At 42.1% G+C, this 13,426-nt stretch overlaps 1 protein-coding gene across 2 annotated transcripts; it reads right to left on the reverse strand.

Annotated features, from left to right (window-relative positions):
* Positions 1–268: 268 nt before the first annotated feature.
* Positions 269–11,842, reverse strand: tubb6 (tubulin, beta 6 class V). 2 transcript variants are annotated; one of them, XM_029756173.1, is made up of 5 exons: positions 11,623–11,842; positions 10,945–11,053; positions 6,794–6,904; positions 3,565–4,624; positions 269–699 (listed from the first exon to the last, which is right to left on the reverse strand). In XM_029756173.1, exons 1-5 carry the CDS (start codon positions 11,677–11,679, stop codon positions 645–647), a joined length of 1,392 nt encoding a protein of 463 aa, XP_029612033.1. In that variant the 5' UTR covers positions 11,680–11,842; the 3' UTR covers positions 269–644. The 2 variants fall into 2 exon arrangements, with proteins under 2 accessions (XP_029612033.1, XP_029612032.1); XM_029756172.1 differs by lacking the exon at positions 10,945–11,053 and having other exon boundaries at positions 11,623–11,721.
* Positions 11,843–13,426: the final 1,584 nt, after the last annotated feature.

Below are 13,426 nucleotides of genomic sequence, written 5' to 3' on the forward strand. Positions count from 1 at the left end.
TGCAGTACCAATGTGCACCTTCCATTCATCTCCATAAAATACTTATACTAAGTCACTCTTCCCCTTATTTGGCAATATTTTCATAACCCAGTCTGAGAGCCAGCACAGTCCTCCCTTAATAGGCAGTGGGTTTCTGCTAGAGTGAGGCTACAGAGACACATGGGAGGGTTACACTTGGTCTTTAACAGCTGCAAGTACTGTCTCTTTAAGGCAGTGTCCGACAATTTCACCAACTGTAGTTATTTTCAATCTTTAAACTCACAACAAATTGACAATTTCAAGGAAACATTTATTGGAGGTTTGATTCACATACTATTCAGACCCGAAATGCTGTAAGATAATTGCAAGCTCTTACTTACTAAAGCAAACTACTTGGTTGGCTGTTGGTTGTGACATACTGCAATCTAGCGTACTGTATCTGGCTCTAATGCAAGAACAGCTTTCTTTAGAGAGTTCAATTGGCTTTCTTTTGCTCACAGATTTGTTCTGCTATCAACGATTCATTTTATAATTTCTGAGCCAGTGAATCCTTATAGGGATAAACACTTACAGTATCTGATAATACGTAAACAATCACTATTAAAGTAAAAACACTGTCAGCATCATTGCTGGATATTTCTGTTTCCAGTGCTAATGCCTTAGCTTTAGCTCAGTGAGATAACATTGTCTTCAAAGATGGGGGCTTCAAGGTTCCATTCCCTGTTGGATACAGGATACAGTTAACATGTATCAAGATCAAAGTGTAATAAACTGCCTGCTCATACTAATGTAATAATAATGTAATACATAAAATAATTCAGGCACACACACACACACACACACACACACACACACACACACACACACACACACACACACACACACACACCCTGGAGTTGTTCTCAGGGTCAGCACTAATGTAACTTGAGTGGCATGAAGCACTTCTGCAGCTGACTTCCCAGCTAACTGGCTGGGCCAAGAGCGTCTGTGACACCAGCTGTGCATACCACGCCAAGCCCTTCCAACCACCACATCAAGTCAACGTACAGCCAATACCAATTCACATCCTGCCCATTCCCCATGGCCCTAACACTAAGATGTTAACAGATCTGAAGGATCTGTATACAGTAGGTGTAAGCAGTGTGGGGGAGCTTCCACCTTACAGACCTGTAAATGTTGTTAGGGCCAAGTACCCACTATTGGGCTGATATAGTGAGAGAGCTTTCAAAATCAGATGGTGATCACGCTTCCTCTTGTTCATATCACGGGGAAAGACTCACTTACTGTTTGCTTCATTTTCCTAAAGCACACAGCATGCAAGGTGCTTTTATTGGGACATTTAGTGAAGTTGTCTTTAAAGGTATAAACCTTTTCACACATACTTGGTATCTGTTTCTCACTTCAATGCTTCCAACTTTAGCACTAAGCTAGTACGTGTATGGCAGAAGACTCATTGAGGCCATGAATAGCTCTAAATAGTTTGGTGCAGACTGGAGGTCCCCTATTGTTAGCTCCACAGTTCTAAATAGAGAAAGCCTTGCTCAGCAGCTGTTGTGAGTAACTAGGGTTAGGAGGGGGGATTTGCCCCCACCATAGGAACGTTGAAGCCTGTCTGCTGTGGTACATGACTGAGGCGGATATGAACAAAGCACTTGGGGTTTACAATGACTGGTTCCCTTTCTTTGTCCCCCAAATAGAACTGCTAGGAAATCAAGTTCTAACCAGAATAGAGGGAGAACGATTAACAAGCTATGGCAGTGTACTTTTCTGTATTGTCCATTATCACAGTCTGGAGCTATATCTACTAAGCATTTACACCAGTGTTGTTCTTTATTCATCCAGGAAGTCCCTTAAGGCTTGACACTTCCAATGGAACAAGTTATATTCTAAAGGTATTCTAAAGTGTATAAAACACAAAAAGTTGAAGGTAAAATAAAGAATAAGAGATGAATAAGGAAAAGTTAAGACAGTTTCATGTTTTGTCTTTGTCTTTCATTTGCATTGCACTAGACTAGAGCAGAAGCTTAGCAAATCAGTCTCCCAATGTACTAATCAATACACATCAACCATCTAACATATCATGCCCACAACTGACCAACATGAATTGAGAAACTTACATACAGATTTGAATATACGGTTGTTCCATTTGATTTCAATCACTTTTTGAACTAAACTTTCTATACATATTTGCCCATGGTAGAAGTGTTCAGAAAGTGACTTTCAGGACCTGAATGCAAAAACAATTAGGAGATATATGTGCTCAAAGTTGACCTGTTTTGCATACCCCACCCTCCCGAGTGTCGCAGCGGGCTAAGGCACTGCATCTCAGTGCAAGAGGCGTCATTACAGTCCCTTGTTCGAATCCAGGCTGTATCACATCCGGCCGTGATTGGGAGTCCCGTACAGCAGCGTACAATTTGCCCAGCGTCTTCTGGGTTTGGCCGGGGTAGGCCGTCATTGTAAGTAAAAAATTTTTTATTTATTTACCATCAGACATCCATGTCTTCATCACTGGAACAGTTAAACGGTTAAGTTTGATATAATTTAAAAGCTTACAAACAGGGTTATATTATTATTTATTTATTTTTCATCTTTAACGTCAATTATCTAAAAATGTGTAAAAGACACAGTATACTCTTGAAGACCGAGTGGGTCATTTCAATCATAGAAATAGCATTCATAGAATGGACATATCCCTTCAGACCACTGCAATTTAGCTGGTACATAATTTAAATTGAATTGAAATATTAACTTCAAAGATAGATTAACCACAAAGGTGACCGCCGGTCAACCCACAGTTGAATGTCAGCTTAAATGGGAATGTATATTCTATTAACTGTATTTCTTTGATTACAATAGGTTTCCTATTGAAGATTAACACTATAGTTTAAAACAACATTTTCTGATGTGGTGACCTCCAATAATCTTTGTGCTACCATTTTAAAGTTGAAATGTTATTCCCATTTTAGTACATTTATCAGCCAAAACATGACACCCAACATGAAAACCCTCTGATGATGTAAAATAGGGTCTAAGCTACAACATTAGTGACATTTTTTGGGGTTGATAATATGTTAAAATAAACGATTAAGTTGTTAGAAAACCTTTCTCGTAAGCTTTTAAACGGTATGAGACTCAACCTTTTATCTTTTTCAGAAGAAGGAATGGATGCCTCTTGGTAGGGTGAGGTATGCAAAATTTTGAGCACCTCTATTCCCTAAATGTTTTGGCATTCCAGTCTAAAAAGTTACTTTCTGACCACTTCCACCAGTGTCAAATACGTATAGAAAGTTGTGTTCAAATCAGAAGGGGTGCAGTCAAAAAGTGATAGAAATCAAATGGAATGACCCCATACACAACATATCACACAATGGACTAGACAAAAACTGCACAAGACAAAAACTTAACATACAACACATTCAAAGCCTTTAAAAAGGTTTTATTTCCACCACAGCTTCCGAGACCTCTGGGCATAAAACAGTACACATCAAAACATGTTAAAAAAATATATATATATATATAATAATAATTTAAAAAAAATATATATATATATATTTTTTTACAAACAGGCAACATTATCCTTACTCATTGAGTTCTTCTTCCTCGTCATCGAATGTCTCTTCCCCGTCATTAGCCGTGGCCTCCTGGTACTGCTGGTACTCAGACACCAGGTCGTTCATGTTGCTCTCGGCCTCCGTGAACTCCATCTCGTCCATGCCCTCCCCTGTGAACCAGTGCAAGAAGGCCTTGCGGCGGAACATGGCCGAGAACTGCTCCGAGAAGCGCTTAAACAGCTCCTGGATGGCCGTGCTGTTGCCGATGAATGTGGAGGCCATCTTAAGGCCGCGGGGCGCAATGTCACACACGGCCACCTTGACGTTGTTGGGGATCCACTCCACGAAGTAGCTGCTGTTCTTGTTCTGGATGGCCAGCATCTGCTCGTCCACCTCCTTCATGGACATGGGCCCTCGGAAAACAGTGGCCACGGTGAGGTAGCGGCCATGGCACGGGTCGCACGCCGCCATCATGTTGCGGGCGTCAAACATTTGCTGGGTGAGTTCGGGCACTGTCAGGGCGCGATACTGCTGGCTCCCCCGGGCGGTTAGTGGTGCAAAGCCAGGCATGAAGAAATGTAGGCGGGGAAAGGGCACCATGTTGACGGCCAGTTTGCGAAGGTCGGCGTTGAGCTGGCCAGGGAAGCGCAGTGAGGTGGTCACACCGCTCATGGTGACCGACACCAGGTGGTTGAGGTCTCCGTAAGTGGGCGTGGTCAGTTTCAGGGTACGGAAGCAGATGTCGTAGAGCGCCTCGTTGTCAATGCAGTATGTCTCATCCGTGTTCTCCACCAGCTGGTGCACAGAGAGCGTGGCGTTGTACGGTTCAACCACCGTATCAGACACCTTGGGTGAGGGCATGACGCTGAACGTGTTCATGATGCGGTCAGGGTACTCCTCACGGATCTTGCTGATGAGCAGGGTGCCCATTCCTGAGCCCGTGCCCCCACCCAGGGAGTGGGTGAGCTGGAAGCCCTGGAGACAGTCACAATGCTCACACTCCTTCCTCACTACATCTAGCACAGAGTCTACCAGCTCTGCTCCCTCAGTGTAGTGGCCCTTGGCCCAGTTGTTCCCTGCACCCGTCTGCCCTGCAAGGACAGCATAAAGGGATGAAAACTGTCAGTTAAATCCTACACCCCATCCCTCCAGTAACCCCAAATCAACCCCCCACTACCTCAAACACAAGCTAATTGTGAGCCATTTATCATCCAGTCTAAGCCAAGAGAATGTGGGGTCAGTACAGGGTGTGTGTGAAGTGAGATTCTCGGGCTCAAGTCCACGTGAAAACCCTGAAAAGTTGATTAAAAAAATGTCCAAGACATTTAGGCAAGAATGTAGGTTGAGTCTGGCATATGTACAAGCTACATGTTCTGTCAAATAGTTTTCCATTGTCTCCCCGTAGCTGCTAATGAAAAGGTAAATGACTAAGGCCATGTATCATGCATCTCCCAACAACTTCTGCTGAGACCGCCACACTTGATCCATCCCAGTCTTCATTAGGTCATGCAACAGAAAACTTCAAAGTGTTTCTTATTGGACAAACCTAGGTAGTCCCTCCCTGTTTCACTCAGCTTTTTTTCATTTGATGCCTAATGGTGCCTAATGACTATATCCACCTCCTGAAAAATACTGCTGGCACCACCACACTTGAACCCATGTAGGAATGTTTGTACAGGGACTTCGAACAGAAGAAAACTCTCTGTGAGGGACTTCCTTGACTTGTCCAATGAGAAACTAATTTCTGTTCTCAATTGCAGAACATTTTAAAACGTTTTCCATTTGTGTGCCCTAATGAAAACAACTGGACTAGGACATCATATGGATTATGATGTGTGCTGATTGAACGATTTAATTCATAACTGTAGATCACTTAATTCCATTTTATTTTTGTATGACAATCATGTGTAGTTTAGAGTCACATGTCATATCTTTGGTTTGTAGTAGACAACACATCACGCAAGTCCTTGATGTAGATTGACAATCAGTTGTTATGTCTGTAGAGGATCCCATTTTAGCAGCCTTCACATATTCACATTTACCTCACATATTTCCCGTTCAAGTAAGCTTAAACAGTCTGTATATGCTGCTATCAAATCCTTGAAGGATTTCCCTATGGTTACCAATTAGAGATGGGTGAAAACGTGTAACTAAAGTAAATACCCTCCTAAAAAACAACCAGTCATCCTTTTTGAGAGCACTGTTCAGAACCAAAACATCCATTGCGTTGATGCCATGACGCATCTAGGGAGCTTTCAGGGGCTTTGTGTTATAAACTTGATCAATTCTGATCCCCAGGGCCCAGTTTTTCAAAAGTTATCAGATTGGATTTCGACAATCAGATAGGATTAAACGTCAGAATTGGGTTTTTCATAACTGAAAATTTTGATTCTGATCCTGCAGGTATGGATTTGGATTTTGTAATCCAATTTTACCTTTAATCAGGTTTGAATGTCGTTTTTTGCGTTTTTGAAATGTGATTAGGATAGTTTTGATGCCGAAAATCAGGATTATTTTGATCCCACTGGATGGCTGGATTCAGGTTGTATTTAGAAAGGTTAAAAGCACTACAACCAAGACATTGCAATGAAACTAAGGAACGGCAACAACAACAAAAAACATTACATCTGAAAACCAAAGGTTAATTGTGTTAAATTGACAGCAGTTTAGGTATGTGGTCAGTTGTTATATTGAGAAGTGTCAAATAAATGTATGTACTTACTTGTAAGTGATATGCAGGCTAATTTATTTTTATCTCAGGTACCTTTATTTGTGTAGTTTACGCCTTCCTCTCTGTTTCCCTATGACAGTGTAGAAGTAGTACCATAACCTGTCCAGTAGATGGCAAGGTGTAGGTTTGTTCGAAACACTGAGAATCTGTATTCTGTGATCTTGATATTGTGGTATCTGGATCTTTCCCATTATGCTCTGAAACACTGTCTCAAAAACAGCCAGCACGATCTGATCATTCTGATCCAGATTAAAAGTTTTTCAAAAACTGGGCCCAGTAGACCTCACGTGACCGCCACAAAACCTCATGCTGTGTGTCCTTGATATTGAAGAAACAATGAAACACTGAAATGGTACACATACCTAAAAACAGCCATTTTGAATCAGTAGGAAAAACATATGTTAGCTACATAGAGACAAAATAAGCCATATAATAGGATATTTTAAATGCTCTTCGATGCCTATAATACCTAATAATAATGCATTATTTAGCTGTTGACTTTAAGTAAAGTGTTACAGTGTCCACTTACCGAAGATAAAGTTGTCAGGTCTGAATAGCTGTCCAAAGGACCCCGACCGGACACTGTCCATGGTCCCAGGTTCCAGGTCCACAAGGACTGCTCTGGGGACATACTTGTGAGCTGGAAAAAAGACAACCAAACACCTATACAGATTGGAATACATTTCAAATGTATCTGAATGCATGGTATTGTACAGTAGATTGTTTCACAAACAAGACTTCGTCAGGTATGCCTACAACCTATTACCTAAAACGCATTCCTTATTTTATGCCTTAAGGAATTGCCAACAACCAGATTTCCCTTTTCAATGCGGACTGCCATCTTTCCCTCACATTGAATATTTCAGTCCTAACTAACACTAACTTTAAAGGCTGAATGAATATAAAATGAATTTAAAAGGTGTATATAGATGCTTCAGAAATAATGTATTCACATCATGCTATATAAAACAGCCTGGTCTCATAGACTTTACTTAACATAGTAAGTAACAATCTAAGCAACATAAAAAAAAGCTGTAGATTTTTGCATTGGACACATCTCAATCCACCGCATCAGCTTGTATCACACTTCCACATCTGCGGTGAAAGCTAGTAGAGCTACAGCGGTGTTTGTCAGACTATGAGACGTCCCAAAAATCGGTCTTCTCACGAAAACGTCTGTAGTGTCCGAAACGGTTTTGCTGTACGACCCCCACAGGCATCAGGAGACTCGTCTGACATCGGTACCGTCGATGTGCCAACTTCTGTTTGTAACGTCCGAAAGGTTTGGGCTACAAACTAATCTCCCCTAATGTCAAGGGGAGATTCTCACAAACACGATGGTGTTCTCAGTTTTGCTTTACGACCCCCATAAGTGTCACGGGAGTTGTCTAAGGGTTAAAAAAAATGAATGGAAGAATGAAGGTCGTTTTGTGCCTACCCAAAAAATAGGTTAAATAAGTGTAAAGCATTATATATATACATATATACTCAGCAAAAAAAGAAACAACTCACTGTCAATTGCGTTCATTTTCAGCAAACTTATCATGTGTAAATATTTGTATGAACATAAGATTCAACAACTGAGACAAACTGAACAAGTTCCACAGACATGTGACTAACAGAAATGGAATAATGTGTCCCTGAACAAAGGGGGGGGGGATTAAAATCAAAAGTAACAGTTAGTATCTGGTGTGGTCACCAGCTGCATTAAGTACCGCAGTGCATCTCCTCCTATTGGACTGCACCAGGTTTGACAGTTCTTGCTGTGAGATGTTAACCCACTCCTCCACCAACTCACCTGTCTGGTCTGGTTCATCCTTGGGAGCAATTTCCAAACACCTGAAGGTACCACGTTCATCTGTACAAACAATAGCACGCAAGTATAAACACCATGGGATTACGCAGCCGTCATACCGCTCAGGAAGGAGACTGTTCTGTCTCCTAGAGATGAACATACTTCGGTGCGAAAAGTGCAGATCAATCTCAGAACAGCACAGGATCTTGTGAAGATGGAGGAAACAGGCACAAATGTATCTATATCCACAGTAAAACTAGTCCTATATCGACATAACCTGAAAGGCTGCTCAGCAAGGAAGAAGGCACTGCTCCAAATCCGCCATAAAAAAGCCAGACTACGGTTTGCAACTGCACATGGGGACAAAGATCGTACTTTTTGGAAAAATGTCCTCTGGTCTGATGAAACAAAAATAGAACTGTTTGGCTATAATGACCATCGCATCTCTGCATGTCTGGCAGACATATCAGTGTGGATGACGGATCACCACCTCAAGCTGAACCTCGGCAAGACGGAGCTGCTCTTCCTCCCGGGGAAGGACTGCCCATTCCATGATCTCGCCATCACGGTTGACAACTCCATTGTGTCCTCCTCCCAGAGTGCTAAGAGCCTTGGCGTGACCCTGGACAACACCCTGTCGTTCTCAGCTAACATCAAGGCGGTGACCCGATCCTGTAGGTTCATGCTCTACAACATTCGCAGAATACGACCATGCCTCACACAGGAAGCGGCGCAGGTCCTAATCCAGGCACTTGTCATCTCCCGTCTGGATCACTGCAACTCGCTGTTGGCGGGGCTCCCTGCCTGTGCCATCAAACCCCTACAACTCATCCAGAACGCCGCAGCCCGTCTGGTGTTCAACCTTCCCAAGTTCTCTCACGTCACCCCGCTCCTCCGCACACTCCACTGGCTTCCAGTTGAAGCTCGCATCTGCTACAAGACCATGGTGCTTGCCTACGGAGCTGTGAGAGGAACGGCACCTCCGTACCTTCAGGCTCTGATCAGTCCCTACACCCAAAGAAGGGCACTGCGTTCATCCACCTCTGGCCTGCTCGGCTCCCTACCTCTTCGGAAGCACAGTTCCCGCTCAGCCCAGTCAAAACTGTTTGCTGCTCTGGCACCCCAATGGTGGAACAAGCTCCCTCACGACGCCAGGACAGCGGAGTCAATCACCACCTTCCGGAGACACCTGAAACCCCACCTCTTTAAGGAATACCTGGGATAGGATTAAGTAATCCTTCTAACCTCCCCCCCCCAAAAAAATATATAGATGTACTATTGTAAAGTGGTTGTTCCACTGGATATCATAAGGTGAATGCACCAATTTGTAAGTCGCTCTGGATAAGAGTGTCTGCTAAATGACGTAAATGTAAATGTTATGTTTGGAGGAAAAAGGGGTAAGCTTGCAAGCCGAAGAACACCATCCCAACCGTGAAGCAGGGGGGTGGCAGCATCATGTTGTGGGGGTGCTTTGCTGCAGGAGGGACTGGTGCACTTCACAAAATAGATAGCTTCATGAGGCAGGAAAATTATGTGGATATATTGAAGCAACATCTCAAAACATCTCAAGTTAAAGCTTGGTCGCAAATGGGTCATCCAAATGGACCATCCAAATGGACAATGACCCCAAGCATACTTCCAAAGTTGTGGCAAAATGGCTTATGGACAACAAAGTCAAGGTATTAGAGTGGCCATCACAAAGCCCTGACCAGGAGGAAAGTGCCAAAATTCACCCAACTTATTGTGGGAAGCTTGTGGAAGGCTACTCGAAACGTTTGACCCAGGGGAAACATCTATTTAAACCATTTTAGAATAAGACTGTAATATAACAAAATGTGGAAAAGTCAAAGGGTTCTGAATACTTTCGAATGCACAGTATATTTCCGGAGCTTTCTTATATCTCCTAGATATAGGACAGACACTTCAAGAGCTTGTTTCTTATGATTTTTGTTTTTGCCATTTATGAATGTGTTATTCAATGCATTTCTCTGGGCTATAGTAGTAAAGGCCAAATTCTGTATTATATCAAATCATTTGTTCATATATATTTTTTTGTACCTTAAGGAGTCCTTAATTCAATAGCTAAATGATCCATAGTATGACCATCTTAAAATAATTCCATGGTTATAACCCCCCCTCGTGCCATACATCCGCAGTCATCCTTAAATTTCAGCATGATAATGCACAGCCCCATGTTGCAAGGATCTGTACACAATTCCTGGAAGCTGAAAATGTCCCAGTTCTTCCATGGCCTGCATTCTCACCAGATATGTCACCCATTGAGCATGTTTGGGATGCTCTAGATCGACGTGTACGACAGCGTGTTCCAGTTCCCGCCAATATCCAGAAACTTCACACAGCCATTGAAGAGGAGTGGGACAACATTCCATAGGCCACAATCAACAGCCTAATCAACTCGATGCGAAAGACATGTCACCCTGCAAGAGGCAAATGGTGGTCACACCAGATACTGACCGGTTTTCCTATCCATGGCCCTACCTTTTTTTTGTTAAAGGTCTCTTTGACCAGATGCATATCTGTATTCCCAGTCATGTGAAATACATAGATTAGGACCTAATCTATTAATTTCCATTTACTCTTTTTCTTATATGAACTGTAGCTCATAGAATTTTTAAAATTGTTGCATGTTGCGTTTATTTTTGTTCAGTTTAATTGGAGTGTTCGGATTTACGTTTATTGTTACATCTACCACTGAGTTCAGGTTGCAGCAAAGGGTGGCAAAAGAGTAATGGCAATTTGTCAAAGCACCAGAAGTAAGGACCCTGTAGCAGACCATGAGTGTGTTTATGTTAAATGCTCTATGCCTTTAACAATTGGGAACAACTTGGAAGCATGACGACTCATTCTACAACAGACACACTTACGGGACGCTTCGTTGTAGTACACATTAATCCTGTCGATTTGAAGCGATGAGTCACCCACATAGTTTCCTGCCGGATCGATGCCGTGTTCATCGCTGATAACTTCCCAAAACTGTTGAGTTATCAACATAGGAGGAAAAAAGGTTACAGTTAAATATCCGAAAGTTATCAAGGCATCATGAAAAAACGATTGCACATTGTGCATCCTTCGGTCTTATTTGATGACTGAAGCACACTCAGCTGCTGAAATGGATAGACTCGCACAGCGCGAATTTCATGGCACTCCATGGCTGAACGCTAGGGACCGTTATGAAGTTTATTATAGGCTAAATAGATTAGTAATTAAGCGATGGCAATTTACATTTTCAAAAGGCAAAGTCATAGCCTATGACCCAAAGCATGGGGTCATATGCTATACAACATTGGCCAACAATTAGCCTATAATTTGTCACATCAGCTTCTAAACATTTAGGCTAAGGTATTTTCGGAGTTAATTTTCGTCATCCGTTGTCATTCATCTGGCAACGGATGATTCCCGTTGAAAAAACATCGTCTCCAGCAAAAATGATTGGACAAAATCCGCGATGGCATAATAAAGTTAAGAAATAGTTTTTCTACACAAAACATGCAAGGTTTTAATTCAAAATGAAACAGTCATTCAGTTCAATGGTCTCTACTTGCCTTGGTGCCAATCTGATTCCCACATTGTCCGGCTTGTATGTGAACTATTTCTCTCATTCTGTCTGTGTGCAAGGGTGTCTTGGCGGCTGGAGTGTGTATGCAGCCTGGTAAACTCAACTGATTAGCAGGCGCGCTAAATTCCTGTTCACCTCTGCCGAACTTCCACGCCCAGTAGGGCTGGACAAGTGAATGACACCCCAGCTGTGGAATAAAGTAGTGAACCGTTATCTTCCATCCCCGTTCTCACAAGAGAAGTATATTATCAGGCTTAGTTTGTTGAAATAATGTATCATCAATTCAATTCAGTTGTGATTTATGATGCAAATGTAGGCTATTACATCATTGTTGAATAATTAAAGAGTAGCCTAGGCTGTATTTGCTTTAGGTCTTGCACCATTTCAAGTGCTAAAGTTAGTGAGCTCAACTTCTACAATCATTCATTATGAGTGTAGTTCCCTTGGGTACAAAAACATCAAAATACACATAATATACCTTCAGGAGGTACACATGATCTAACATGGTACTGTTCGGTACATTCTAAGGTACATGTGCGGGTAATCTAGTAATTGTAAATTTTTGTACCAAATATTTTGAATATAAAAAAGGTATAATCATTGGGGGTGTGGCTTTCAGTTATTTTTGGCCACCCGTGAGTTGAAGTGTTGCACCAGTTTGTGGTCTATCGTTATATTGCAAGTTTGAGCATGTCTGCCGACAGTTCTGAAATCTTTATATTTTGACTTACGTATGTGACAATATTGTAATTCATTTTGTAGCGAGCTTAACCCAACACTGAGCAACCTAGTCAAGTACAGACCTCTTGGTGTAATGGTTAAGGTGTTGGCTTGACAGTCGCTGGACCCAGGTTCGAGTCCCGGTTGGGGCTACCCTCTGAATTTGCTACGTTATTGTCAGAAGTGGGATGGTGAAGTGTAAGGGACTTAAGTTAATATTTGCCACTTGAAAGGAACAAACATTTGTCACTGTGGTGGTACCCTAAAAAAAAAAAAAGGTACAAACTGCAAAAAGGTACAATGGACGTACCTTACAGGGTGTGACAAGAAATTATCACACAAAGGAAGTACATGTTGCACATTTGTGACCCGTTTCAGGAAACTAGGCGTATGTCGCAAGTCACAACTTATTTTTTTTGGCAGAAATGTCTTCTGGAACATGTGAACTTTCATGTGCCTTAACATACTTGGATGCCATCTGTAAATACGAATCAAATTGTTAAATTACGAGCCTTGTTGGTTAAGCCACAGAAAAAGTTAGCTACCTTCCCACTAGCCATGATTAGCTGAGATAAATGAGTGGGCTGGACATGTCGAGAGAGGAGTTTGGATTGGTCTGCCAAATAGAAGGCTTCTGTCTATTTGAGCTGGTCAGTCTGCGTTGGTAATCCTGTCGAACGCAGCTTTTTTTAAATGTATCGTGTAGTGGAGCTGCATAAGTGTTGCTCTCCACTTTCTGGAGAATTGAGTTCTGAAATCAGTGGAATTCGAGTATGATAGCTAAAGAGATGGAGAAAACACCTGTCTATGGGTTACATCTTCAAACTAAGGGCATCCGTGACAGGGAGACACGTCCATCATGCATGATGATGTATACGGTTAAGATAGTCTAGCTAGCTACATTTTCAGATATTACACATTTCTAATTGACAGAAAGTGGTTTCATTTCAAGCTAAAGTGTACTGTTAGCTAGCTAACGTTAGCTGGCTGGCTCCCTAGCTAACGTCACGTGTATGCCATTATTATTCGTATCCCAGAGCCGTTTGCTTTGCAAGCTAAACATTGAACCT

The sequence above is a fragment of the Salmo trutta genome, chromosome 6 (assembly GCF_901001165.1).
Source record: "Salmo trutta chromosome 6, fSalTru1.1, whole genome shotgun sequence".
Lineage (NCBI taxonomy): Eukaryota > Metazoa > Chordata > Actinopteri > Salmoniformes > Salmonidae > Salmo > Salmo trutta.